This window comes from Sabethes cyaneus, chromosome 1 (assembly GCF_943734655.1).
Source record: "Sabethes cyaneus chromosome 1, idSabCyanKW18_F2, whole genome shotgun sequence".
Lineage (NCBI taxonomy): Eukaryota > Metazoa > Arthropoda > Insecta > Diptera > Culicidae > Sabethes > Sabethes cyaneus.
In genome coordinates, this window is record NC_071353.1 from 156,109,326 (window position 1) to 156,132,911 (window position 23,586).

The 23,586-nt window shown below is 38.3% G+C and overlaps 1 protein-coding gene across 1 annotated transcript in view; it reads left to right on the top strand.

Annotated features, from left to right (window-relative positions):
* Positions 1 to 23,586, top strand: part of LOC128732346 (uncharacterized) — a 174,921-nt gene that overhangs the window by 30,672 nt on the left and 120,663 nt on the right. Inside the window, exons 2-3 of the mRNA XM_053825592.1 lie at positions 14,750 to 15,456; positions 15,517 to 16,015. Of these exons, the coding sequence (XP_053681567.1) occupies positions 14,750 to 15,456; positions 15,517 to 16,015 (1,206 nt within the window). The remainder of the gene's footprint in view (positions 1 to 14,749; positions 15,457 to 15,516; positions 16,016 to 23,586) is intronic.

The following is a 23,586-nucleotide window of genomic DNA, read 5'->3' on the forward strand; positions in this document are numbered from 1 at the left end:
TCATCATTTTATTTTTTGCACTTTGCATCTGTTGATGTTGAAAGGTGCCACAAGCTCTAGGTTTACTGTCAACAATCGAAACCTGTCCGCTGACTGACTGACTGACTGACTGCCCGACGACTAGAACTGACCAACTGGTTGTTAAATCACCAATCAAAATGACATGACGGTGTTAGAATTGCGGTGTGTCGCCGGTTTTCATCGGCCCTCGGAAAAAAAAATGGTAATTTAATTTCTTATCACTTCATCTGAATAACAGGTTAACGGGGTTGTGCCGCTTGAGACCGGGAACATGACCGACAGCAGCGGGAATGAATGGAAACCATTAAAAGAAATGATACCAATTAGCAGGTATGCGTTCGTAACGCCATAAATTGTTTCTGAACGACATCTTCTCTGCACTCTGCTCGGACGGAATGTCTTCCGAAGGATTTCCAGCTAAAGAGCTGAACAAAAGAAAAACGGTTCGTCACTTGTTTACGAAGTCGTTCGTTTCAATCAAGTTAAAGTGCCTCGAAACTACGCACAAATTGTACTGCTCTAAAATTGATCTGAAAATTTTACAAAATTGGTCTAAAAATGCCTTGAATCTGCTCTGAAATTGTTCTAAAATAATTCTGAAACTTTCCAGGAACCATTCTGAAATTACTTTGAAACTACTCTGAAAATGGTCTAAAACTGTTTAAAACTACTCTGATACTTTCATAAAACTACCCTAAAACTTTCCAAAAGCAACATGCAAATCGCTCAAAAATATTCAAGAACTGTTGCTCTAAAAATGCTCTGAAACTGCTTTGAACTTCCTAGAAACCTGTCTGCAACTTCTTAGCAACTACTCTTACAGTACACTGGAATTACTCTGAAACTATTCTTAGCTAGCTCTGAAACTACTCTGAGGCAATTATGAAACTATTATGTTACTGCTTTGAGCTGACCTACTTTGAAACTCCTTCCAGACTGCTCTAAAACTACTCCGAAGCTGATTTGAAACCAATTGAAACCAGATGCTCCGAAATAACTCAACTGTTCGTTTGTTGTCTTCCCAGAAACTGCTGTGGAAATTCTTTCAAGCCTGCGCTGAAATAACTCTTCAACGGCTTTAAAACTGCTCAAAAGCTATTTTGTAATTGTTCAAAAAAATCCCGAAGCTACTTTGTAACTGTTTTAATACTGGTTTGAAGAAAGTGCTGTAAAACTGCTCTGAAAGTGTTCTAAATTTCTCCGATTTGCCTAAATTTGCCCTAAAACTTCCCTGAAACTACACTGAAATTACTCTGCAACTGCTCTGCAACATGTTCTGAAACTGTTTAAAAAACTTTCCCAGAACTGTTTCAAAATTATTCTAAAACTGTTCCGGAACTGTTCTCAGAAACAGCTCCGAAATTGCTCTGAAATTGTTCTAACTTGCACCGATACTACTTGCGAAACCGCTATAAAACTGTTTAAAAATGGCCCTAAAACTTCTCTTAAACTACTCTGCAACATGTTCTAAAACTGTTTAAAAACTGTCCCAAAACTGTTTCAAAATTATTCTGAAACTTCCGGAACTGTTCTCAGAAACAGCTTTGAAATTGCCCAAAAATGGCCTGAAACTGTTGTGAAACTGCCTTGAAATTGCATTAAAAATATTCTAATACTGCTCTGAAACGGCACTAAATTCGTTTTTAAACTTTTCTGAAAATACCCAAAACCTGCAAAGACAGTATTCTGTAACTGGTCACAAACTACTGTTTAAAAACTGCTCTGAAACCTTCTTAAAACCGCTCTGAAACTTTCCAAAGGCAACATGGAACTCCCACTCAAATATTCTAGAACTGTTGTTAAACTGCTTAACACTGCTCTGCAATTGCTCTAAAACTTGTTTGCAACTTCCTAGAGACTACTCTTACACTACGGTGGAATTACTCTGAAACTACTTTGAGGTAATTATGAAACTACTCTAAAGCCATTCTGACACTGACTGGTTTAAATTCACCTAGAAACTACCTAGAAACTACCTCGAAACTCCTTCCAGACTGCTCTGAAACTACTCCAAAGTTGCTTTGAAACCAATTAAAACCAGATGCTTCGAAATAACTCTGAAACTGCTCTGAATTTGTTCAGGAACTTGCCTTCTTAGAAACTGTCCTGAAAATGCCCGGAAAATTGTTTCAACTCTGCTCTGAAACAACTTTAAAACTGCTCAGAAGCCATTTTGTAATTGTTCAAAAAACAATCCTACAAAGCAGTTCTGGTCTGAAGAAAATGCTTTGGAACGGCTCTGAAATTGTCCTAACTTGCACCGATACTACTTGCGAAACCGCTATAAAACTGTTTAAAAATGGCCCCAAAACTTCTCTTAAACTACTCTGCAACATGTTCTGAAACTGTTTAAAAACTGTCCCAAAACTGTTTCAAAATTATTCTAAAACTGTTCTCAGAAACAGCTTTGAAATTGCCCAAAAATGGCCTGAAACTGTTGTGAAACTGCCTTGAAATTGCATTAAAAATATTCTAATACTGCTCTTAAACGGCACTAAATTCGTTTTTAAACTTTTTTGAAAATACCCAAAACCTGCAAAGACAGTATTCTGTAACTGGTCACAAACTACTGTTTAAAAACTGCTCTGAAACCTTCTTAAAACTGCTCTGAAACTTTCCAAAGGCAACATGGAAATCGCACTAAAATATTCTAGAACTGTTGTTAAACTGCTTAACACTGCTCTGCAATTGCTGCTCTAAAACTTATTTGCAACTTCCTAGAGATTACTCTTACACTACAGTGGAATTACTCTGAAACTACTTTGAGGTAATTATGAAACTACTCTAAAGCCATTCTGACACTGACTGGTTTAAATTCACCTAGAAACTACTTCGAAACTCCCTCCAGACTGCTCTGAAACTACTCCAAAGTTGCTTTGAAACCAATTAAAACCAGATGCTAAAACTGCTCTGAATTTGTTCAGGCTACTGTCTAAAAACTGCTCTTCTGAAATTATCCCGAAACAACTGGCAAACTGCGCTAAAAATATGAAACTTCTGTAAAACTACTTGAAACCTGTTTAAAAGTTGCTCTGAATATCCTCTAAAACTGTTTTGATTTTTGATTTAAAGGTAAAATGACCCAAAGTTGCCTGCTTGCTTTTTTGTTTTGTGTTTCATTATCTCCTATTTCTATGGTTGGTTTCGTCTATTCCGTTCTTCCCTCTTATTACGTCCTGAGTTTCCTTCTTTTCTGTCCGATTTCGCTTTTGGTTCTGTCCACTTTTCCTATCCAGTCTGATTATTTTTGCCTCGTTTTCTCTTTTTAATCCCGATTTCTTCGGTTCACTTTTTACTCTTTCGCCGACCCGTTTTCCTTTCCATTGTGTCACAATTTTTTTTCGATTTTCTTTTTGTTGTGCCAGTTTTCCCGTCATATTCTCTCGCGTGTTTTTGCTCTTTTTTATCCCCTCTACTAGCACGGGTGTTATAAAGTTGTTGTGGTAACTGAAATATAACTAAAAATATAACTAAGTCGTAATTCGGTTGCTTCAACTAGATGCACCTAAAGTGTGCTACTTGGGCAGTTTGTCTAGCTTTTTTCTCGTTTTACCCCGTGCTCTTTTTCGTTATTTTTTCTCCAGGAACAGCACTTCTAAACCTAAATCGGTAATCCATCTGTGAATTTGCTAGGTAAATTTTCCTACATTTTCATAAGAAACTTGATTTTTTATTGTTGTTGTTTTTTGGCTATGCTGTCGCTTTTATTGCCATGTTTTCACCGTCTTTTCGTCACATTTTCTGGCATTTTTATCGCTTTTTGTCTTTGTTTGTTCCTCTATTCGTCATCATCTTTTCACTGTCTTTTTGGTCAAACATACAGCAATTTAGTTAAAAACGTTATTTCGTCTTCTGTTAAATTGAAATTCCTCGTTTTTCGTTAAACTTTCGTTTTCTTTTACTTTGCATTACTCTGTGCCGTTTTCCAACGCTTTCTCGCCGTCTTTCCGGCACTTTTTCATAGTCTTTTTGTCGTCTCTCCATTGCTTTAATTTTACAATTTTTTCAATGTCAACTTTTTTCTTGTTTTTGCAATCGTTTCATCATGTTTCCGACACCTACTTGTTTTCAACTTTTTTATTTTTATTTTTATCGTTATTTTGACATCTTTATGAAATATTTTGGCGTAAAAGCAATCAACTAAAGATAATTTTTGTCATATTTTTTAGCATTTTTGTCATTTTTGTGTTAATTTAGAGCCTTCTTTATCGTCTTTTCGTTTCTTTTCCATGATTTTTTCGTCCATTCGTCGTAGTTTCGTCGTTTGTTGTTGCCCTTTTAAAACTTTTTTAATTGCTTTCATGACATGTTTCCGGTCAATTTTCATCATTTATCCCAAACAAACAAGCCGCTGTTTTTCATTATTTTCAGTTATTTTTCCCACCTTCTTCTTTTCGCTATGTTTTCCTCGCATTTTTGTCGCTCTTTCAAAGTATTTTTTGCGGCCCTTTTGTCATTCTTTTGTTCTCCTTTCTCTATCGTTTTTTGTCGACTTTTCACCGCCTTTTTGCGATCTTTTATTTGTATTCTTCTAATGTTTTTGTTGTCCCTTCGCTGTTCTGTGGGATTTTTTTCGCTGTCTTTGCTTATCAATGTTTGTTTGAGTCATCACTGACTCATCATGTTTACTTTGGTGTTCTTGTCATATTTTCGTTACATATTTTCGTTCTTGTTGACATTTTTGATCACTTTACTGAAGCTTTTGACGCATCTATATCTTACCTCCATAGTGAGTTATTCCTCTTCATCCTATGTCTCCAATTTTTGTTACGTTTTCCCCGTGCTCTTTCGTTTTGTTTTTTTTTTCTCCAGGAACAGCAAGAGACGAACCACTTCTAAACCATCTGTGAATTTGCCAAGCAAATTTTCCCACATTTTCAAAAGAAACTTGATTTTTTGTTGGCTTTTCTATCAGCATTCTTGCCATGTTTCCACCGTCTTTTATGGTATTATCATCGCTTTATTCTATTTGTTCTTTTCCTCTATTCTTCGTTTTTTTCGTCATTATTATTTACGATCTTCTCCCTTTTTGACGCCTTCCCATTGGCTGTTGGTAGTCGACTCGTCATCTTTTCGCAGTCTTTTTGGCCAAACAGACAGCCATTACGTTATCGACGTATATTTTTCGTTACTTTAATATTGGTGTTTTCCAACGTTTTGCCGGCATTTTCGACGGCTACTTGCTTTCAACTTATTTCCGTTTTTCTCCTCTTTTCTATGGTCTTTTTGTTGCTTTTCTATGCATTATCAGCGTACTTTTTGTCGTTTGTTTTATCGTTATTTTGGCACCTTTCTGAAGTGTTTTTAGCGGATTTGGTTGCTTTTGAAGGCATTTTTTGTTACCCTTTTTTAATGATTTTGCCATTTTTGTGTTGCTTTAAAGTCTTTTTTGTCGTCTTTTCGTTTCTTTTCCATGATTTTTTCGTCACCTTTTTCTCATTTTCTCGTCGTTTCTTGTTACCCTTGTTTTTACTGCTTTCTTGACGCGTTTCCGATCAATTTTCGTTATTTATCCGATATTTTTGTCGCTGTTTTCCATTGTTTTCAGCTATTTTTTCTGCCTCTTTCTTTTTGCTGTCTTTTCCTCACATTTTTGTTGCTTTTTCATAGTATTTTCCTAATTTTTCATTCCGTGTTTGGCACCTTTTTACCCTATTTTCGTCATTCTATCATTCGTCCCTATGTCATACTTTAGTTCGTCTTTCGTATTCAGGACAGTAGTCCTTTTTGGTGTTTTTGTCAGTTCACTGTCGTCTTTCCGTAGTATTTTTTTCGTAGTATTTTCTTTGTAATTCGATAATCTTTTTGCTGCATCCGTTCGTCGTTGTTTCGTCGTTTTCACTGTCTGTTCGTAGTTTCTTCATAGCTTTTTTTAAAGTTTTTTGGCTGCCTTTCTGTTGCCTTTTCATCGACTTTTCAACGCTCCCTAGTTCCTATATACGTCGTATTTTCATTGTCTATTTTTTTCACAGTTTCAACAGCGTTTTGACTTTTGACTTTGTCTTTTGGTCGTCTTTTCCCGACCCTTTGACGTGTATTTACGCCATTCTTTTGTCCTCCTTTATCTATCGTATTCTTACCATTTTTTGTCGACTTTTCGCCGCCTCTTTGTTATCTTTTCTTTGTATTTTTCTAATATCTTCGTTGTCCCTTCGCTGTTTCGTGTGCTTTTTTTTCGCTGTTTTTACTTCTCGAAGTTATCACTTCACCATGTTTACTTTGGTGTTCTTGTCGTATTTTTACTGTCTGTTTGTTACTTTTTCGTTATTATTCGTTATTTTTTATATTTTTCGTTTGTTATTTTTGTTTATGTTGACATTTTTGATCACTTTACTGAAGCTTTTGAGGCATCTATATCGTCTTTTCTTCACAGTTTTGTTGTTTATTCATTGTCTTTTTGTCTTTTTTGTCGTCTTTTCGTGGTCCTTTCGTCCCTATTTTCCGTGTTTATATCGTCTTTTAACTGTTTCTTCGTTTTTTGCCGTTTTTCCATCGTATTGTCGTCGTTTACGTCGTATTTTCATCGTCTCTTTGCTGGCTGTCTTGTTTTAGAATTTCCTCAACTTTTTGTCTTTCGGAAGTCTCCTTGCCGTATTTCTATCGCATTCTCTTCGTCTTTGCTTCGTATTTTTTCAAGCTTTTTTCTCGCCTTTTTGGCATTTGGATTAATTAACTTTTATCGGAAAGACGATAGCATTTTTTGTCGCACCTTTCTTCGTCCATCCGTCGTTTTTTCGGCGTCACTTGGCAGTTTTTATTATTCATTTTCATAGCTTTTTTGGGTTGTGTTGGGTTCTTTCTTTGGTCGTCTCTTCAAGTCTGCTCTATTCTTGCTGTTTCTTCGTAGTCTTTTCACCCTTTTTGTTGTTCTTTTTGCTGTCACTTCGTCGCATTTTCAACTGCTTTTCATTATCTCCTTGTTTTCGAACATCGAAAAATGTGCTAAAAGCACATTGTTTGCAACCTGTTTTGCGTTGTCTTTTAGTCATTTTTATCGCCCTTTAAAACGTTTTAGTCGGAATCTCACTAACATTTGAGGAGCGCTTTAGTTGTTATTCTTTGTCATATTCAGCGGTGCTAGTTATTAGTATTTTGATGTTTTTTTGTCGTTTCTTGTCGCTGTTCCGGCACCTTTCTTTTTTTAAGTCTTTATGTCATCTTTTTTGACTGACTTTTGTGCAGTTTTTCATTCATCATTTCGGTGTATTTTTGTCGCATTTTTTCAGTTTTTCGATGTGTTTCATTTTTTTTCGTCCATTAATTGCGTACATTTTTGCAAAAATCAACGTGTGGGACACATAAAAACAATATGAAAAGATTTCTCAGTGTGCTGAGCGCACGTTTATACCTTCCTTCCGAATAACTTTAACCATTCTTCTATCATTTCTCGCTCAAAACACTCGTTTTTGGCAGTTTTTAACTGTCTGATCAGGTATTTTCTTAGAAACCAACTTAACCGAAGAAAAGCATGGCAAAACACTCCGCTGCGGTTGCAAACAAATTGAAAACACTGGTTTTTGACAGATGCAATGAACGCACGATCACAGTAACGCATGGAAAACGTATGCTGCACCAATACTAACCGACATTTTACCGTAAACATAGTTTTGTATACGAAAATGAATGAGTAGCATATATAAGTAGGGGAATGTCGTCGTGGTTGGGCCCTCTTTTGGTCCACAAATCTCATTTCAAAAGAAACTTTGGAAATTTAACAAAGGTCTTCGTATTTCGACCTTTGTATTTAGACCTTTGTTAAGATGGCCCAACCACGACGACATTCCCCTAGTTGTTTTAATGTCAGTTTTTGTCAACTGCCAAATGCTATAATTTGTTTTCAACAAGATAAATTGACGGTGAAAAAGCTATTCTAATCACTTGGAAAAAACCTTTTGCTGTTGGTCATCGTTTTTTTTTTTTGGAAAACAAAAAAGGACACACATTACTCTAAACTCATCCCATTAGCTTAAACTAACTTTTCTAAGAAACCATCCAGATTAGTCTCTTTCTTTCTTGACCTTTCCATTTTTCCCAACTTTGCGCGAAAGCGCAAAGATCACTGATCGAGGAAGAAGAAAAAAACAAAGCTGCCGGTTTTGGCTGCTTTTAATCTGACCTAATCTGGCTAATGGGTTGCGCGAATTTGATTAGGTTTAATGAAGCTTTCCGCGAATTCTAAACCGTGTGGGAGATACTTAGATATCTGCCGAAAGTTGCAAGTTTACTCCGCGGGCCGTTGGCTGGGGGCATCCCGAATTTACATAAACGGCTGCTACTTGCCGCCTATGGCGGTTTCGTTTGGGGCCAATTTCCTGTCTATTTGGTGCGAATGAAAAAAGGAATAGTGGATTAGAGCAGTGGCTCTAATTAAATTTTATCGTTTTCTGATAAGTTTATGGCTCATTAAAGCCGTTCGTTCTGCTAGAGATGAACTAGGTTATTCGATCCCAGCATGTTTATATGCGTAGAAAAATAAAAATCCCTGCGAAGATAGGCCCGGTCGAAGAGGTCGTACCATGCAAAGTAAGTTAGTGATGGAGAAATTATTTTTGCGTCATGTGGGAGCGATAAAACAGAAGAAGGCGGAACGGATTATCGAACAATATCCTTGCGTTGTGTCCCGTCTACCGTGTATTTACAAATTCCCAGGGCTCTCGGGTGGTCATTGAACGAATTTTAGGTCCTCTCCCGCTCACAGAAGACAGTCAATCTAATCATTGCTTTGTACAGCACCAACTGAGTGTCTTACGACCTGACAACTAGTCAATGTTTTCAGATTGAATATGTCTTCGGATCGTTATCCATATTCATATTCTCGCAAGGGTGATGTTCAAAGCTATGCACGAACCGCTTTGTCTCAATCCTCTGCGTGATTTGAAAGGACTTGAGAATTTTAGTATTGATCAACTGAAAAGAATGATGTCCTCCTTCCCGTACATGATTTGGCCTATCTTCTTCCGATTAACTCTATCGTACGCTGTCTTGAAATCGATATACGTTACACTCGTGATATTTACATGATAAACTTCGGAACAGCGTTGGAGAGAATATTTTCTAGGTGGTGTTGATTAGGCTTTGACGCCACGATAGTTTAAGCATTTTAGCTCTTACGCGAGGTGTGAACCGAAGGTGTAAGGTGAAGAAGAAAAGAAGAAGTAAAGCAAATTCTTCAACCGTACATCCTACTCACGCTCGCGAGCTATTGACAGCGCAGCACGGCATTGTGTGCACGCGGTTGTATCAGTAGCAGAAAGAATGCACCATGCAACATCGGTTGTTTGTCGTAGGCTTGCGTTAGTGGAGTAAGCGTTGAATGTTATGCTTCTCACACTGCACAATGGGCAAAAACGAGCTCGTAATCCCAAGAATTAGAAGCCGCTGGTTTGAAATCTTGCAAGATAGCTATTTCTATGTGAAAAACTGCAGGAAATCGATTGGTGATGGTTTAATCCTGCGCATACTTCGGGAAGTGGTCCATTTCGCCCTATTTTCCCCAAAAATCATGAGAAACGCTAATTAAACGGTATAAAAACTTATTTGCCGCCCGTGAAACGAACTCAAAGTGCTTCCAAATTTTGTCAAAACAACAGAAGAATCAAATTTCGTCCATTCCATACTGTGCGAAATGCAAGAATAATAGTCCATTTTGCCAAATTCACCCCCATATATATAGATAACCTAATTAAAAGCGATTAAAACTAACTCAAGGGTAAAAACAGTTTTCAAAAAATGTGTATTTTATCATACTGAATAACTTTGGAGAACAATTGAAAGCAATAAATTAATTGGATGCGGAGTTATTGTGCAGAATTGATTTTTAAGTGTACTTTTTAAATAAATCATTATATCTCGTAACTAGCAAAAGATAGATAGTTACTATATTCAGCAGAGTTGCTCATTGTAGTGTGTTTTATATTTTTTCTGAAGAAAAAATTTTTTTTGGGCGTATTCGAAAAAAACAAAAGTTTGTATCACCCTGATAAATAAATAAAAGATCACCTGGATTGTTTGAAAAGATGCACTGTATTTTATTGATAAACTTCTCCAAAGACACCATCCTTGAAAAATTATAATTTCTCTACACAATAGAAAATTAATGTGTTTTTGTAGATCTAGGAGAGAATCAGGCAAAACGGCACTAAATCGATGACAATCAACTCTCCTGATGTCTTTAGAGTAAATTGGTACTATTCGGGTTTATTCCCCTGTCTTTGAATTAGTTTTAATCGCTCTAATTAGGTTTTACTATGTATTTAGGAGTGAATTGGGCCAAATGCACTATACCTGCATTTCACACAAAATGGAATGGATGGGTTTTGATTCTTCTGATGTTTTGACAACATTTGGAAGCTATTTGAGTTCGTTTCACGGGCGGCAAAAAAGTTTTTATACTGTTTAATAAGCTTTTAACATGATTTTTGGGGACAATAGGGCAAAATGGACCACTTCCCGAAGTCTGCACAGGATGAAACCATCACCAATCGATTTCCTGCATTATTTTACATAAGAATAGGTATTGTGTAAGCTTCCCAGTTGGTCTCGAGGTATGATGCTGGCCCAATAAGCCAGTCCTCGTATGTTCGAATCTCGGCTGGGAGCGGCTGTTGGGTTCAATAGGATCGTAGCAACTGGCCCTGCAATTGTCCTGCACTCTAACAGCTGGCTGTGAAGTCTGTCGTATAAAAACAGAAGGTCAAGTTTCGATAACGGAATGTAGCACCTAGGCTTTGCTTTGCTTTGCTTTTTAGGTATTGTATAAGATTCCAAACCAGCGGCTTCTAATTGTTGGCATTACGAGCTCGTTTTTACCCATTCTGCACTGGCTCGCGTAGAAGTTGGCATCATTTGCTTCTCGCTCGATTAGCAACATTGAATATAAGTCGCAAATCAGGGTACAAAAAGTGTCAATTCAGAACCAAAACAAGTCCCAATCATGTCCCAAACTAGATCTCAAATCTATGGTCAAACCAAAGCCAAAATGTGTTCCAAAACAGGACCAATATAAATCGTAAATCAAGGTTGAAATTAGCCCCAAATCATGTCCCAAATTAGATCACAAATCTTGTCCCCAATCAGGGCCAAAATATGTTCCAAACTAGGCTTCAAAAATAGTTTTAAATTCCAAAATATGTTCCATATTTTTAGGACCGAAATAAGTCACAAATCAGAGCCAAAATAAATCGTAAATCAATGTTGAAGTAAGTCTCAAATCATGTGCCAAACTAATTCTCCAGTCTAATCCCAAATCAGGGCCAAAATAAATCCCAAATCATGTCCCAAACTGGGCCCTAAATGTAGTCTCAAATCAGATCCAAGATATGGTCCAACTTAGTCCCAAATCATGTCCCAAGCTAGTTTTCAAATCTAGTCCCAAATCAGGGCCAAAATAAGTTCCAAAGCATGTTCCAAACAAGGCCTCGAATATAGTCTCAAATCAGGACAGAAATAAGTCCCAATTCAAGGTCAAAATAAATGTCAAATCATGTCCCAAACTGGGTCCTAATGTAGTCCCAAATCAGGACCGAAGTAAGTCCCAAGTCATGTCCCAAGCTTGTTTTCCGATCTAGTCCCAAATTAGGACCAAAATACGTTCCAAATCAGGACCGAAATAAATCCCAAATCATGTCTCAAACTGGGCCCTAAATGTAGTCCCAAATTAGATCCAAGATATGTTCCAAATTAAGACCCAAATTAATCCCAAATCATGTTTCAAGCTAGTTTTGAACTCTAGTCACAAATCAGGGCCAAAATATGTCCCTATTCAGTACCGAAACAAGTCCCAAATCAGGATCATAATAAGTCGTAAATCCAGGTTGAAATAAGTCCCAAAGCCTGTCCCAAATTAGTTCACAAATCTAGGCCCAAATCAGGGCCAAAATATGTCTCAAAGCAGGACCAAAATAAGTCCCAAATATGACTTCAACTAGGCCTGAAATGTAGTCCTAAATCAAATCCAAAATATGTTCCAAATCAAGACCGAAATAAGTCCCAAATCAGGACTGAAATAAGTCCCAAAGCATGTTCCATACTAGGCCTCGAATGTAGTCTCAAATCAGGACAGAAATATGTCCCAAATCAAGGTCAAAATAAATTTCAAATTATGTCCCAAACTGGGTATTCCCAAATCAGGACCGAAATATGTCCTAAATCAAGTCCCAAGCTAGTTTTCCGATCTAGTCCCAAATCAGGACCAAAATACGTTCCAAATCAGGACCGAAATAAATCCCAAATCATGTCTCAAACTGGGCCCTAAATGTAGTCCCAAATTAGATCCAAGATTTGATCCTAATTAGGACCCAAATTAGTCCCAAATCATGTTTCAAGCTAGTTTTGAAATCTAGTCCCAAATCAGGGCCAAAATATGTTCCGAAGCAGAGCCAAAACAAGTCCCAAATATGTCCCCAACTAGGTCTAAAATGTAGTCCTAAATCAGATCCAAAATATGTTCCAAATCAAGACCGAAATAAGTCCCAAATCAGGGCCAAAATAAGTCCCCAAGTATGATCCATACCAGGCCTCGAATGTAGTCTCAAATCAGGACCGAAATATGTCCCAAATCAAGGTCAAAATAAATTTCAAATTATGTCCCAAACTGGGTCCTAATGTCGTCCCAAATTAGGACCAAAATACGTTCCAAATCAGGACCGAAATAAATCCCAAATCATGTCCCAAACTAGTTCTGAAATGTAGTCCCAATTCAAATGCAAAATGTGTTCAAAATCAGGGCCAAAATCAGCACCAAATCAAACTAGTTCTCAAATCAAATCCCAAATCAGGGCACCCTTCTTGTAGAAGAAGCAACAGCAGCAGCCCGTCCTTGTGGACGGTTTCGTCGTCCCTTAACCTACCAGTTTTGCGTTGGATCTCGTTGTTGACAGTCTCCGTCGATTTCATTACCACTTCAGCAGCTTGCTGCGTCACCATTCGAGTGCTCTTCATCGAAGTGCCGCTTCTACCTCGCATCCGCTTCGCTGTCGGTTGTGATTCCTGCATATATCGACTTTCGGCCGTACGTAGAGTATGCAAAAGTAGTTAAGCTGCCGGTAAAAGTTATGCTTATCAGTGCTACGGGAGGGTTCATGAGCACAATCCTCCTGCTCAGATTTTCAAACTCTGTAAAAAAATCAAAATTAGACGCCATTTAGAAATCCAAAGATGGCGGATTATCGAAAGACTGCGGATAGTGGAAAACAGGCGGATTAATAAAAGACTCAAAACACATGTTTTTGCAGAAGGTTGCAAAACTCTAGGACGTTTCTTTGCAAAGTTATCGTTTATTTAAGCTTTATTTTTCCTTAACTTCACGAGCAAAAAGCGATAACTTTGTAAGGAAAGGTCCTAGAGGTTTGCATTCTTCTGTCAAAACGTGTATTCTGAGTCCTTCAACAATCACCTAAAACCATATATTCTTGTAAAATGCAACCAACATACGCTAAATATGAAAAACTAATTTCTAAAGAATTTCCAAGGAAAATGCTCCATAGCTCTGCACTCGCTAGGAATAGAAATGTCATTTCTTTAGCAAAGTTGTTAACCTTTATATTTTCCATAACTTTGCCGAAGAAATCATATGGCTATCTACTAACACAAAAAAATGGACGTGTATCGAGCATTTAGCGAACGCGAAACACATAAAACCTATGCCAGCCGTACTCTCATTTGGGTTATTGGGGCCAAGCGGAACCCATACAAGTTTATAGTACTCGATTTAAGCTTTAGGATGAAGCGCTGATTTCATAAATCCGCTTGCCCCATTTTACCCCATGGGCTCGTGATGCTATGGAAATTTAAAGCTAGAATATGCGATAACTCAGCAAGTAAAGGTCCAAGAGATTTGCGGTCTTCTGCAAAAACGTGTATTTTGAGAGCTTCGATAATTTCTTAGAACATTATATTCTTGTAAAATGTAACTAACAAAAGCTAAGGATGAAAAACCAATTTTAAAAGAAGTTTAAAAGAATATGCCTTATAGTTCAGCACTCGATAAAGATAGAAATTTTATTTCTTCAGACAAGTTGCTTGTTTTTACGATATTTACAACTTTGCCGAAGAAACTATGTCCATATTTCCTAACACAAAAAAGTCAATTGTCATGAAATGGTTTAATTCAAAAAAGTACTAATTTTTCTGCGAATACACTCGAGGACGATACCTATAAAACGAATATACTAAGGAGTAATCACACATTTGGGTGCAGAGAAACTGAGGATAGTGGAAAACAGACAGTACACTCTACAGCAAAATGAACAAACAATACCAGCACTAATTTTTTTTTTTTCAAGATTTAATCATAATTTCGCTTTCTTATTGTTTTTAAAACGAAAGTTTAAACAAAAGTCTGGCAACCCTGAGTAGAAAGGCGCATTCGCTTTGTACCAGGTAGTCACCGTCACTTCAAATTTTACCTAAAAACTGCTCTTCCGACTGCACATTCTAATTTTGACAGTGTCGTCACTCTGTTCGCAGGCACTCTAGTCAAAACTAATCCAGGTAGTACCGCAGGGTAGACAGTTATGCTAGGTAACTGTTTTTACCTGACCATGCGGTGCAAAACCGCAGGCTACTACTGTTTTCTGTTCTGTTCAGTGTAAGGAAATACAAAACAAAAGTGGTTAGTTCCAGCAATTACAACTCGAAAGAAACGTTATGGCTTCTCGCCAACTCCATATCGACGATCTGCCGGCCGAACTTCTGCAGCATATCTTTGGTTTTATACCACGCCTGACAGATCGGTTAGTGCTTACCGAGGTATGTCGACGGTGGAATGGCGTGGCTTTTGACCACAGCTATTTGGGCCGTATCAGACTCAAGTATAAAATCAACAAATCCACCGTGACAAATCCACCGGCAATCTCACGTTGCTACCGAAACATTCACGTACATTGTCAGCCTAGTTTCCCTGTGAGTGAAATGTATATCGAAAAACTGCTGACGTCGTTGGAGAAGCCAAGCTCGTCGCTGGAAGAGTTTGCCTGTTACGATGCTTCAACAAACTTTCTAACGTTAAGGTTGCTTGCGGCATGTCCGCTTGTTAGGAAACTCAAACTCGACTCTAGTCGGCCCGTGCCGGACGATCTGTTACCGGTCCTAGAGAATTTGAAGGAACTAGCAATCGTATGCACGTCAAAGATTAACGTCATTCGTCTAGCTCCGAAACTGCGCAGGCTTCAAGCCAGGAGCGACCTTCATAATCTTCCGCGGGTAATTCGAACATTACCACTGGAGCATTTGAAAGTAGATTTTTTAAACGAACACATTGATCTATTTAGCGAATGTACAAAAGCAACTAAGCTTAAAGCTGTTGATCTGATTTTCGGTTGTGTTTTTCGAAAGGGCTTGGAAAAACTATGCAAGTTCTGCCCGCAGTTGGTCAAATTGCGTCTCCGGCCGCACACTACAACAATACGATCATTGGCTAGCCTACCGCATCTTAAGGTAAATCATTTAGAACTTTGAATTTCGAACGTTTCGCCACTTAACGCATTTTCGCTACAGGTTCTTTCTTTGCCCTATATTAAGGAATCATTCATGGAGAACGATGTTTTACCCAACGTTGAGATTCTCGAAATCGACAAACTAGAGGAGTCGCATTTCCGCAGCTCTATGCAAAGCATCTTCCCCAATGTGCACTATTTAAAATTTGGCTGCTCCATTAGTGTACCGGGAACGAGAAGCGTCCGCGTCGGTTTCCCGCAGCTGAGCACTCTGGAGATTCTGCATTGCAACACGGAAGCTCTACCTGGGCTGCTGGCTGGACTCGCCAATCTTCGTACGCTTATTCTGCATGAAAAGCGACTATCGGCAAGACGCTTACCGGCCATCGCCGGCCTCCGGCAGTTGACGTTGGAAAACTGCCAACTGAAAGTGACCAAAGAAATGGCGGCAAACTTTCCGAATTTACAGTTTTTAAATTTATACGGCAAATCGCGGCTCACCAGCGCCGCCAAATGGTTGCCACCAGGCTGTACGGTTAGGCGGTACCGCGAGAGTTTTCGTAAGGATATCTTCGATGTTATAGAATAAACTGCTAGCTTAACTCTGTAGTCAGGAGAAATATAGGCTACGTTTTTTTGGTAAAGAATATATCACTTGTAATGCTCAATGTATGTTTGTGTGTTTTTTTATAGTTTTACATCACAAATAGCTTCACCGACATTCAGATTCGAAGTTCTTGTGTTATTCTGTACTGTTTTCGTGATATTCTCTCTCACTTTCGTTCCCTTTTTTCTCTTTTCTCTCGTTTTCCTTTTTTTCTGCCCCATGTTTGTTGTATTTTTTTTCCTTTTTTTGATGCTAAGTTGTTCGTTTTTTTCTGTCTCTGGCTCTTTTTCACATTCCCATCTGGTTTTCCATTTTTTTTATCTCCCGTTTTACCCTTTTCTTTAGTCCGCTTTACCGGTTTTTCGTTTATTTTTTTCTGTTCCATTTTTCCATTGTTTGTTCCATCTTTCTTCTTTTTATCCTTTCTTTGTTGTCTCGTTTGTCTTCTAGAGAGATTCCCTTTTTCTCTGTTTCTTATCTCTTCTTTTCCTGTCCCGTTTTCCGCCCTTTTGCTAAGTCCTGATTTTCCTCTGTTCCGACGCCGCCTCTTTTTTCATTTTACTTCATTTTTAGGCCCGCTCGTTTTGACCTTTTTCTATTTTTCCGATCCTGCTTTTGTTACTTTTCTGTTTTTCCCGTTTTATCTCTACTATCTTCCCTTTCTTTCACCTCTTAATTTTATTCTTTTTGTGGCCCATTTTTACTCTTTTCTGGTTCTCGCTTCTCTATTTTCCTGCTCCCAAATTCTCGGTCTTGCCACACTTGTACTGGAATTAACCACCTAGCTTCTAAGACGGGCCCAAGCAGGCGACGCACCGTGGGATGAAACCCAAATCTAGGTGGACAAAAGTAATTACGCTAAAACCGTTAGTCCTAGGTATATAGTATGTTCGGAGTAAATTTGTTATTTCAACCGCATTTTTTGGTGTATTAGGGTGACATTAGGGTGACCATCATAATAAGCGAGTGCAAAATATAAACTTTTTTATAGCTTAAGTTAGCTGAACAAAATGTTCAGCAAAGTTAAAGAACATTAAATTTTAAGTAACTTTGCGAAAGAAATGAAAATTCTATCTCTTATAGTTGATGGGCTGGAGCTATTTAAATTTTTTGGTGGGGGTGGACCTAAAAAATTCGTTTTTTCTTTATATCTTCTTTCGTGTTTATTTCTGACAAATCATGCCTTCTGAGCACTTTCACAGGCATGGAAAACGCACATTTTATTTGAAGAAATCAAGTTGCTATCTCCTTCGGTTCCGAAGCTACAGGCATTTTTTTCAAAAAATATGGTTTTTTCAAATGTCAATAACGTAAAAAACAGCTCAAAAGCAGCAAATCAAATTTTGTATAGATGTTTAGTAATATATTGGCCTCCGAAATCGATCTAGATCATATCGGTCCAGGTCGGCCCTTTTTTGCTAGACCGTATTGAATATTGAAGTAAAAATTACCGTTTTACTTACCAAAATTATAATTTTTACGTAAATAGAATGGATTAAAAAAGCGAAAATAAGTCTAAATGTTTGTATTTATCTTAATCAAGTATAACTTCTCAAGGCGATTTAAGTTTCTTGAAAACTGGAATATCTCTAATGTTTGCTATTAACAAATCTGAGTACTGTAGCATCATACTCACTAAATCAATAGTTGTTATCTCTCGAGAACTTTCGTGTATGTCTTTCTCTAACTTGCCTATATATCTTGTTAATTGCTTCCGGTGCCTCTTCTGACATCTTCCCAATTGGTAATATCAGAGAGTTAGTCTTGGAATCAGCTACAGTGGAGGCATGCATCAAAATTTTGTGCCTTGACGACCGAGGGGTCCACTGTTTCGAGGTACTTAAAGTGTAATTCACATTTTTTAACAATTTTCAACCATCAAGTACAAAAGTTTCAATATTTGAATACCAAGTAGCCCTGTGGGGGGCTCTGTAGCCGCAGGGTTACCGAGTCTGCTTTGACAAGCGAATGGTCATGGGTTCGAATCTTAGTAGAATCAGGCCATTCGATGTCAAAGTGACTTTAGCATGGGTTTATTCTCAGGCCCCTCATCACACTTCCTTCATGCTGAGTTCTATATTATCCCGATATGGCCTATTGACAGTGCAAAAAATGAGACCCTTATAGTAAAAATGCACTGGTTTGCTACGCCAGGGATAACTATAATTGGGGACGGCGCGCTGTCATGTGGAACGAGGTGCGTAAAGTAGAGTAAAGCATTGAAGGAATGGTACCAAATTACACACAAGCACGCATAAAAAAAATTCAATAAGCATATCGCTCAATCAATAGCGATTATAGCAAAAATAAATGCAGTGCGGGTTATACAGCAAACACTCGGGCGATATCACAATAGATCAAACGTTACTGGTCGCAGTGATGAGTCCATACAGGAAAAAAAGCCCTGTTTTAACGAGAATTACTGTTATATTTTCGGCAACCACAGTTAATTAATGTTACAGCATTCACATCTCCTAAAATAAAAGGTTTTTCAACTCGAAAAAAAAAACCAGAGCCGCTTTCATAAGCTGAATACAGATAATTAAGACAAAAACAAGCATTTAGACTTATTTTCGTTTTTTTAATCCATTCTATTTACGTAAAAATTGTAATTTTGATAAGTAAACCGGTAATTTTTACTTCATTATTCAATAGGGCAAAAAAGGGCCGACCTGGACCGATGTGATCTCAATTAATTTCGGAGGCAATATATTGGCCTAAACATAAACATTTATACAAAATTTGATTTGCCGCTTTTGAGCAGTTTTTACGTTATTGACATTTGAAAAAACCATATTTTTTTGAAAAAATGCTTGTAGCTTCGGAACCGAAGGAGTTAGCAACTTGATTTCTTCAAACAAAATGTGCGTTTTCCATGCGTGTGAAAGTGCTCAGAAGGCATGATTTGTCAGAAATAAACACGAAAGAAGATATAAAGAAAAAACGAATTTTTTAGGTCCACCCCGACCAAAAAACTTTAAATAACTGCAGCTCATCAATCATAAGAGATAAAACTTTAACTTCTGCAGCAAAGTTACTTAGAATTTAATGTTCTTTAACTTTGCTGAACATTTTATTCAGCTAACTTAAGCCATAAAAAAGTTTATATTTTGCACTCGCTTACTATGATGGTCACCCTAATGTCATATACACCAAAAAATTCGGAAGTTAAAATAACAAATTTACTCCGAACATACTATATACCCAGGACTAACGGTTTTAGCGTAATTACTTTTGTCCACCTAGATTTGGGTTTCATCCCACAGTGCGACGTTTAAAAATGGCCAGAGTCCAAAAGTCGGAGGGAGTGTCCAGGAGTGAGATTATCCAAAAGTTGGAGATTCCAAGATTCGGAGTGTCCAACGGTCGGACTGTCCAATATTCCGAGTGTCAAAGAGTCGGACTTCCCAACAGTCAAACAGTCCAATTTGAAAACCATCAAATCTTTCAATCTTTCGTGACGCTTTCCTGAAACTAAATTTTAGATTGACACCTTGCGAGGTAGACAAGACGTAGTTCTACGTCAAAAGTGACGGAGTCGCCTCATTCCAACAGGTCAGGGAATATCTGTTTCGATTGACCACCTAGACCAAATTGATGTCCTGAAAGTAAACCGTCATGGAGAGTTGCGCGACCATCTTCTCCTTTTAACCGATTAGAACGATATGCTGTGAGAATTTATTCGCAACTGAAGTCATGTATGAAACACAGTGAGAAATCACACTCAAAGACTAGGCTTTGGGCGTTTAAATAACCAAACAAAATTCATCCAATTCGGCGAAGCATTTAACAACTGAAAAACAATCGGATAAATTTACATCCTCTGTTGTGTTGCACGGAATCAGTTTTCTAACCGCGACGACAGTTTACTGTAGTACGCGTGTCGTCGTGCTTATTATTCGCAGTAAACTGTTACTGGAGTTCTTAAGAACTAGAGCAACTTTTTATTGCATTTATTATTAACCGTAATCATCGAGGACTTAGCCTCCCAATTGGGCCCGAGGTACAACTCAGCCGATAAGGTGACTGCAAAGGTACTTTTTTCCGGCGTTGCTTTGGAGTGCAGTTGATGGAAGTTTTTGTTTTCTTTTTGTAGATAAAATGCAGTACTTTCCTCTAACAGTGATTTGGTTTGCCCGAAGTGACTCAAAATTGAGAAAAAAATAACTGTGTGGATTTTTTTTTAAATATTTCATAACTTATTGAATATGCATCCTAGTGATAATCAGTCTTCAGAGAAAATGTGTATTTTAATATTCTAAACAAGTTTATGGGACATTTGAAAGCAATGAAAAAATGGAGTGCAAAGTTATTGACCAGAATTTATCTTTAAATATTTAAACCAGTTTTCTAACCGCGACGACAGTTTAACGCAGTAAGAAGCCGTCGCGCTCATTATTCGTGATAAACTGTTGTCTGAGTTAATATAATAACTGAGGTGGCTTTTTATCGCGACTGTTATTGATTATTATCATAGAGGGTTTGATTCCCAGTTGGTTTCGAGTCGAGGTACGACTTTGCCTCTCGAAAGTGATTGCATAGGTACTTCTACTTCTTCGACGAATACCTTTCAGTTTTCGTTCTTCTTTGCTGAGTTCAAAACAAACACTGACAAAACCGGCACAGTATACCAAAAATCGATAGCTGCTTTACTTTCGGGACATCAAACTGATCTACGGTAGAGAAAAGAAGACATCTGCTGAAGCTATTCGTCAAGAGGTTTCAGAGGGTAAATATAGAATTCCGCATGAAGGAAGCGCAAAATGAGGGGCCTGAATGTAAACCCAGGCTAAAGTTTTTTTATTACACTACTCATTATTTTGTGTCATTTTCGTATTTTTCTCTAATGTAACTGTTAATATTCGGCAGTGCAGTCTTCGGAGAAATTTATCAAGACTGAAGTTTGATGTTTTCCCGACGTTTCGACACTTTGTTGGTGTCTTTTTCAAGTTTTTCTCTAATTATTTTCCTGTCACTGAAATAAATGACCAAGTTCGTCACTTGACAGCATTGCTGTCAATTGTATCCGCCATCGGCGAATGATTTCCCCGGGAAAACCCATCAATTCACTCGTTTCCCATGAGGAGCACCAATCATCTTTTAAAGTGCAATAACATAACTGTCCAACGATCTCTTACCAGGTGTTGAAAGCGAAACAACCATATTGCTTCGTCATTCCGTTTGGCCCGAATTCTCACACGTTTCAGGTCGCCCACTTGTAGATCGAACGAACCAAAAAAAAATATAAATCCAATCAAATTTGCATGTTTAATTTACCGCGTCGAGGTACCATCGACAATTTGTAGCTCCGACGAGAGTTCCGAAAAGCAGAAAATAAACAACATATTTCACGACTCGATCAGTCCCGGCCGCGGCCGGCACTTGTCGGACTGCACGGCTGATGATGCTGAAGCATCATGTAAGTGAGTCCGATCCTTCGCTCCGGCACCACGATAAACATCGCTTATTTATTCAATGAATTCTTCCCGTCCGGAAAGCGGTTGCTTTTTTGCTGCTGGCTTCTTGCTTCTTCCTTCAGCAGATCTCGGAAAGCCATATCGTTCGTTCTTCGTGAGGCCGCGCAAATTAACAGTTTTTTTCTGCCGCACGGCGGACCCAAATTTTGATAACGATCGGCCGGCCGGCCGGCCGTCGGCGGTGCGGCAGTTTCAGTCCGGCATCCAGCCGACACCAAAAATTAAGAGGAATCTTCACCTATTTCGGTTCGATACGAACCGCCCTGCTCCCCGTTTGGTCTGCCGGTTGGAAAGCCTAACGGAATCCACTTGTGTGCCTGACGATTTATTCTCCCCGGTCTCCCCGGTGCACCGCGGTGAGGCCAGGGAAGAAGTTTCGGAAATAAAATTTAGAGAAACGATCAAAGCCAAAATCTCTGTATTCTCTCACCTGTGAGGTGGCTGTGCGTGCCGCACACCCGATTGGTCCACCAATCGAGGTTATGCTTTAGCGCCCGGACGGTATTTAAAAGCTTCCAAATTCCAGGAGGAAAAAAGGCGCACGAAACAACCGTACAACTCATAGGTTTTTTTCGCTGTTGGTGGAACAGGTTAGCTGCACTTGTTCCAATTACTTGAAAATCGATGCTAGCGCTCCCGAGTGTGAGTGTGTGTGCGTGAATATTCAAAGGCAAAAAAAACAACAAACAGGTGAGAGTTCGCGTTTTTTTTCCTATTTGACCAGCAAGCAATCGTTATGATTATTGAAATTCAGTTATTTCACCTAATTTTTGGATCCCCTCCTTGTGGGGAGGAGGAGAATTGGATAATTTTCGTTCCATCCATCCATGGAATGGCTAGTGATGGGGCCGAAGAAGATGGGGCACCCGCTGACCGGTCGGAGTCAGGTCAAAATTAAGCTGCCTGCAGGTGATTAGATTGGACTGGATACGAGGAACAGCGAGGAAGGATGTTTCAGGGTGTTACCCGCAAATATATAGGACTGCCTATATATTGATCGTATTTATTAGCTCCTCATTTCTTAGCCAGAAATTAGTAGTCGTCCCAGTTTCTGCTTGTTTTGGTTCGATTCACTGCTGCCATTTGGCAGGCAGGAACAAGTCTTAATAACTGGATAAGACATACTCGAACATGTACCGGTTCAGAAGTGTTAAATAAAAGATTCATCTTTTGCCTTTCATCCAATTGGGACTGCAATTTTAAGTCCAATTGTCCAATTCAATTGGAACTGAAGCCAAACAAAGTTTATTATTCCAAATTTAAGTCGGATCTCCTTTCGAGATAATTTCAAGCCCAATTTTAAATAAAATTTTAAGCTCAGTTTTAACGACAAGGTCTTCACCCTTCCCTTCCCTTCTTCAGTGTACCAACATGCTCCCATAGACTAGGGAAACCATCACAAAAAAATAAAATTAGTTCAACTAACCGGCTAGCCGTAATAAGATCTTGCAACTCGAAGCACTAAACATTGCATTCTATAGGTTCTATTACTTTTTGGGGCATAAATTACACTAAATACTGAGATTTTTGGCCAAATAAAATTCATCACTATATTTTTTACTTTTCCACCGTCGATTTTTCATTAGTTTTTTTTTGGCCGTTCCATTCGTCGCATCACTCGCGAAACTTAACTTGAGGCACAGAAAACTTTAATTTACCACCCCAACAGTTATCTGGTAAGATATTATAATGATTTTGCTCACACTGTTCACTTGAATTTATAGGAAAAACTTCACTTCGTTTCGATTGCAATTCCGAATCCGTCGCAACCGTCGTTGTTGTACGTTGCCAAGGGAACGGACGTTTATATGGAGTGATGCCAACGAACACGTTTGAGCATGAAATTGACCAATTATTTTCGCTATTAAATTAAAGGTCGTAGAACCTGCTACTAGCAACTCTATTCTCAACAAAACGATAGTGGCAACAAGTACTGAAATCAGTAAAAAAGCAACTGGATTCTGACGACCTTCACCTTAAGACAAATTTGAATTTCAAGGCTAACTGTATGATCAATATCTAGTACTATTTTAAGTCAAATGTCCAC